At 40.3% G+C, this 6,518-nt stretch overlaps 1 protein-coding gene across 3 annotated transcripts in view; it reads right to left on the reverse strand.

The window, feature by feature from the left end:
• The window catches only part of ndfip2 (Nedd4 family interacting protein 2), a 124,651-nt gene extending 118,133 nt beyond the window's left edge, over window positions 1-6,518 (reverse strand). The window contains exon 1 of one of the 3 annotated variants that reach the window (XM_078545939.1): window positions 6,307-6,518. In XM_078545939.1, coding sequence (XP_078402065.1) covers window positions 6,307-6,345 — 39 coding nt within the window. In that variant the 5' untranslated portion in view covers window positions 6,346-6,518. The remainder of the gene's footprint in view (window positions 1-6,306) is intronic. The other 2 variants (XM_078545938.1, XM_078545940.1) reach the window with 2 other exon arrangements.

Genomic DNA, 6,518 nt, shown 5'->3' on the forward strand with positions numbered 1-6,518 from the left:
ATCATAAGTTTTAGGCTAGCTATGCAGAAGGGCAAGAAGCAATCCAGAGTTAAAATGCTAATTGAAGGAGGGCCAATTTCAGCAGGGTTAATAACAGATTTCGCCCAGGTAAATTGGAATCGAAGATTGCAATCAAAATGGTAGCACTGCCCTTAAAAAGGAGATGGTTCGATAACAGCCAAGGAATATTCCCAAGGGGGTAAAAGATAAGACAACCGAAGCCAGAGCTCCATGGATGACAAAAGAGATGAAGAGTAAGATGAAACAGAAAAAAAAAGGTGCATATGACAAGAGTCAGGTTGATAATACAAGTGAGAACCAAGCTGAATATAGAAAGGTCAGAGGGGAAGTGAAAAAGAGAATGAGAGAGGCAAAGAGAAAATATAAGAGACTGAGGGGAATCTAAAGTCTTCTATTGGCATATAATTAATAAAAGGGTAGTAAGAGGAAGGTAGAGCAGATTAGGAACCACAAAGAGGATCTAGGCATGGAGACTGGGCAAGGCTGGGGTAATAAACATGTAACTTAGACTATGTCTTTATCAAAGAAAATGCTGCCGAAGTCATAGTGAAAGAGAAAGTAGCTGAGACAGTGAACTAAAAATTGATAAAGAAGAGATATTAGAAAACCTGACAGTGCTTAAAAAGTTTATAAATCTCTAGAAGGGATGGAATACATCCAAAGATACTGAGAGACCTAAGTATGGAAATTGCAGAGGGACCTCCAATAATCTTCCAATTCTCCTTAGATACAAGGGTGGTGCCGTGCCAGAGGACTGAAGAATTGCAAGAATTACGCCTGTTATGGACAGAATGTGTGTGCTCTCTCACTGCCCATAATCAGTATGTTTGGAATAAAAGAGGTGCGTCTTTTTTTACTTTTCCAGTAAATCCAATTAATAATTCAGCAGCAAGCTTTCATGGCTTTAAATTAAAGGTTACTTATTCTCTCACACTTCCCTGAATTAATGCACAAGACAGTATCACGCAAACATACACAAAAAGATTAGATAGATAAATATAGCACACTCCTACAAATTACAGTTAATTCAGTCTCTGATTTATGATTTCCAATATCCTACATGGCAGGCCTGCAGTTTCTTGAATGGATTCGATGATTTAAAGTTGAAGTGAGGGTCTTGTAAACTGAGGGGTTCACAGCAAGGTGCAAGGTTTCTAGTAGTCGAATATCTAGGAGGTTGGTTCTCAGGTGAACTTTGAAACTAGAACTTTAGCTGCTTGATGACTTGCAGATAGTTTCCGAGTTTGGTTCTCAGGCTGGCTGATTACATAGTTCTGAGAGATCTATTGCGTCATGGGGTACTAGGATGCAGTCCCTGAAACTAGTTTCAATCACACGACCACTGGGTTAACACTTCTGAGGCCCACCCACTTTAGTTAGAACGTGGGAGGTAGTTGTGATATGATGGGAAGTTTATGTTGGCATTAAAGTTTAAATCATCCCTTTTGTCCAATATGAAACATGGAGGCAGGAGGTCTGGAAACTCCACAGTCTTCAGGTGCTGGCGCATCCCAAACAATAAGATGCGTGAATTCCACAAACAGCTGAGAGATGCCCTTACTTATGTCCATATTTAGTTAGGTTTTCTCTGGAAACATGGTACTTGTGGTCCAAATGCCAAGTCACATGATTTGTGGCAGCCATCTTAACAGCTTGTTTCAGTCAATACTTTTTAAAAATTGGACTTAAAGTTCATCATATGACAGGCCTGTAGTGGGCATGACAGACCCATGTTCAAACAAAGTGTCAGGATAAACCCAACAGCTGCAAGCCAGTCAGTTTAACTCTGGTGGTGGGAAAATCTTTAACAAACAATAATATGGGACAAAATAGACAATCGCTTGAAGGGTAGATTTACTAAAGAAAAGCAAATCATTTTTAACCAGCCTGATTGAGTTCTTTCATGAGGTAAAAGAGAGTACTTCAGTTGATGCGGTGTACATGGCCTTTCACATGGTGTTTGATAAAGTGCCACGCAAAAGGCCTGCCAGCAAGGCTGAATCACATGGAATGAAAGGGAAAGTGGCAACATGGATACTAAGTTGTCTGAGTGACAGGAAACAGAGAAGTGGTGAACAGTTGTTTTTCAGACTGGAGAAAGGTATACAGTGAGGTTCCCCAGGGGTCAGAATTAGGAACTTTTCTTGATCTACATTGATGACCTAGGCTTAGGTGCGAGGGTACAATATCAAATTTTGCAGATGACACCAAAGTTGGAAGCATTGAGTGATAGTGATATACTTCAAGAAGACTTAAAGACAAGTGGCAGATGAAATTTAACGCACAGAAGTATTAACTAACATATTTTGTTAGAAAGAACGAGGAGAGGCAAACAAAGAAATGTTACAATTCTGAAGGGTGTGCAAGAACAGAGATACCTGGGGGTATATGTGCACAAATCATTGAAGGTGGCAGAGTAGTTTGGCAAAATGGTTAAAAAGGCATTAGGGATCCTGGTCTTTATAAATAGAGGCACAGAGTGCAAAAACAACCAAGTTATAAAGAACCTTTATAAATTAACTGGTTCAGCCTCAATCGGAGTAGTCTTTATAATTCTGAGCATCACACTTTAGAAAGAACGTGAAAGCTTTAGCAAGGGTACAGAAATATTTACAAAAATGATTCCAAGGATAGGCGACTTCAGTCACATGGATAGATTGGAAAAGCTGGAGCTGTTTTCCTTGGAGAAGAGAGGAAATTTGATAGAGGCAATCAAAAATCATAAGGGGTCTTGACAGGGTAGATAGGGAAAAACTGTCCATTGGATGAGGGGTAGAGAAGCAAGGGACAACAATTTAAGGTGAATGGCAAAAGAGCCAGTGGTAACAAGAGGATTTTTTTTTTTAAATTGCAAGTGGTTAGAATTCATAATAAACTGCCAGAGTGTATGGTGGAGGCAGATTCAATCATGGCTTTCAAAAGGAAATTCGATTAGCACCTGAAGGGAAAGAAAGTGCAGGACTTGGGGAAAAGTCCAGGGGAGTGGGTCTAACTGAGTTGCTCTTGAAAAGAGCCAAAATGGAGATGGTGAGCCAAAATGGTCTTTTTATGCTATACCATTCGATGATTATTATATAAATAAACGATAGAATTATCATGGAAAAATTTGATATTACACAAATATAAAATTAGTTCTTTCAGGGCCAGCAAGGTTGTGTAGCCAAAATTATTACTTAGTCCACCATTAAAAACCCAGATAAACCTCACTAGAAAGGCATAGCTTTTTTTGGTGTTTTTTGTTCGAACAGTGAGAAGACAGCATAAAAGGGGAAGTTTACCAGTCCAGTGATTTGTCAAGATTGCTATTTCCAGGGAGTTCAATAACACGCTCTGTGAAGAAGCAGGGATTCATGGGCAACAATCTCTGAATTTCTGCATTTTGCAGACAGCAGAATTTGCTGTCAGTTTCTCAAGGCAATGACGGCGAACACAGTTTTGCCATCATTAGTTCACCGTTGTTACAACTGCAAAATCTGGGTCGGTGGGTATAGGAGCAAAAAAATGCGAGTCAACAAACCCGCCAGATAACAACACTAAATCATACTTACTTGCAAGTGCCAAGTTCTAATGTTTAGGTTAAGACTACTTAGCAAATGTCAGCTACGGAAGAAAAAAATAGGACACGACAACTGACTGAAGTCCTAAGCCAATAAGCAAAAGCACTGGCCTTGTTTCCCAGTCGTCAAAATTGCCCCACTAATTTTAAGTATATATCTATGAGCTGAGTCGAAACAGGCCAAGGTTCAACAGTGATGTACCCAATAGTCAAACAACATCCCCATCCTCTAGACACATTGTCCAGGCTCACATATTGGGCATGACAAACTTAGTTTAGATAACAAAAGGTTCAATGGTTGTGTCCAGCATTTGACACAACTGCAGGAAAAGCTGTGGCTAATCAGACACTATAGAGTTAATGCATTGGCAAAGATCTGGAGGTCTTCTAACAAAAGTTTACAGAACCATGGCTCTTGGTTGAACTGTTACAAGTTCAATCAGATAAGAACTCTTATTTAAACTGCAGCCTTAATTAGCAGCTGGAGTTTGGCATAAGCAAGCAATCACTCTTGATACAAAGTGCTAAGTACATCTGGATTTTCAGTGTGATTAGTAGCCTTAAAATATGCTGGAAAATTTGAGCCTAGGTTTTACATGTTAGTTTTTAGCTTTTTCTAAAGTAATGAGAACTTCGAAGGAAAAAGGTGTCTGTAAATAGAAACGTGAGACCAGTTTCACACTCAATTCAGACAGGAAGGAGGAAGATGTCTGCAAACCAAAAACAGCACTCGCTTGCCACCTCAACAAACCACTCTCTCAAGCCAAGCAAATCATCTGCAAGATTGGTGTCCTATTCAACTGTCAACTGAGTTTGATTCCTCATATTGTGTCCGTCTGCAAGGCCACAATCTCTGCAAAGCTATTACCAAAACTATTAAACAACCTTTATCATTTCCAAATTAATAGTGTCTTTACTGGCCTCCTACTTACACTGCATAAAACCCATCTTGTGCAGAACTTTGTCACATTCATCCTGCCTGCACTAAGTCCTACCCATTCACCATTGCCATCCTTGTTACTCTATATTGGTTCCCAGCCATTAAAATTAAAAGCCTCATTTTTTTGTAAAATCACTGGGGCTTTATCCCATTCTGCCAATCATGTGAGACCTCGTAAGCACAATGCTCTTTGGACTTCCCACTCCTTGGTGCTTCTTCACTGACAAATATATTCAGTCATCTTGGTCCTACTCTCTGGCTTTTCCCCTCCAAAACTCCCTGCTTCTTCACCTCAAACATCTTCAGAGCCTTTTATCTTTTCAACAAGTTTTTCATTATTTCTCCCAATCTCTCCCTATCCAATGCAGCATCCTGTTTCCTTACACACATTGGACAGCACTTTGGAATATTTCTTCACATTAAATGTAACTCTATAAAGAAACTGTTTTTCCCTAAACCTCAGACCAGAAGCATCTGACAGTGTTTCCAAAAGCTATCAGTATGGCTAAACAGCATAAATGTAGAGGGGTCTCAATGAAGTTAGGAAAGGAGGGTTGTACCCAGGATGAAATTAAACTAGCAAAGAAATCATGACTTCACATTAATATCTAAGACATAAAACATGACATTTACTGCTGCCTTCTTCATTCAATAAAAAGGGTTATGCATGCATTACAATCCTCAAAGTTGAATTTTGCTGATATGCTATTATGTTGAATTCACCTAAGTCTGGTACATCAATTTTGAATTGAGTTATGCCAATTGAACATCATTATCACATTATTGTAATTCATTGATCATCACGTAGTAGGATGTTTTTAAGTGCACCAATTCTTAAATCATAGCAGTATTAGTGCAAGTCAAGGGTTAAAATTAATCTTTTAGGGTCGTGTCACAAAGCTCAAAAGCCATATGTAAAATTTTTGTAGACTTCCACAATCAATTATTCTTGCATTACTTTCAAGAAATTAGGCCCGATTATTCACTAGTGAAACAAATTGTTCAGAAAGGGATTCTTCTTTGAGCAGCTTCTCTCCCAAAAGGATTTCCAGTTAACGACAGCTTAGTTTTTGAAATCTTGTCTTCGCAGCAGAAATCTGACAGGACAACAAAACCTGATCCGTCAGTGCAGTGTGTCAGTCCCTAGCACCACCTGCCATCTTTCTTTGACCGAACTCCAGCTGCCTGTGTCTGGAGGTGGATTTCAAGAGGCACTTATATAAAAAAAAACACACCAGCAGCACCTCCTCCTCCTCCTCCTCCTCCTCACACACACACACACACACTGACAAGCTACTGCCGCTCGGTGCAGAAGGATTAACACGGTCGGGTGAAAAACACAAACCTATTCAGGGCAACATTTCGTCACTAAAATAAATAAATAAATAAATAGACATATATATATATATATATATATACACACATACACGTACAGATAAACACACACACACATACATATGTGTATATATAGACACACGTACACACACATACACACAGACAATTCTCGCATTTGTAGTTGGGGGGGGAGGGGGGGGGGCTGTTCCTTCCCTCAACCCCGCAGAAAAATAAAAAGAAATCAAAGATTAAAATCTGCAAACCATTCCAGGAAAAAGAGGGAGGGACGGTAAATACAATCCTCAAGGGGGATTTTTGCAAATGCTACTCAGCAACCAGGGCGAAGCTTGCAATATGGCACATCGGCTGCTCCAAGCCTGGGGTAAATTCGAGTGCGTTACCTCACGTTGACGAAAACATTGTGTATCGGCACGTACATAGCGGGTAAACTCACCACTTGGTAGCGGCTGCAGGCCTGGTGATGCTCCATCATTGTCGCTCCCCCAGTGTCCGCCACACAGGCTCACGTCCGTTACCCGCACTCGGTGCCTTCTCACCGCCCAAAGCTACGATTCCACCTCACCACCCCCCCCACCACCCCCCCACCGTCTTCTTTAACGTCCCTTACACTCCCGCTGCTCTTCTTTGATTCTTTTCTTTTCCCCC

Source organism: Cetorhinus maximus, chromosome 7 (assembly GCF_964194155.1).
Source record: "Cetorhinus maximus chromosome 7, sCetMax3.hap1.1, whole genome shotgun sequence".
In the NCBI taxonomy this organism is placed as follows: Eukaryota; Metazoa; Chordata; class Chondrichthyes; order Lamniformes; family Cetorhinidae; genus Cetorhinus; species Cetorhinus maximus.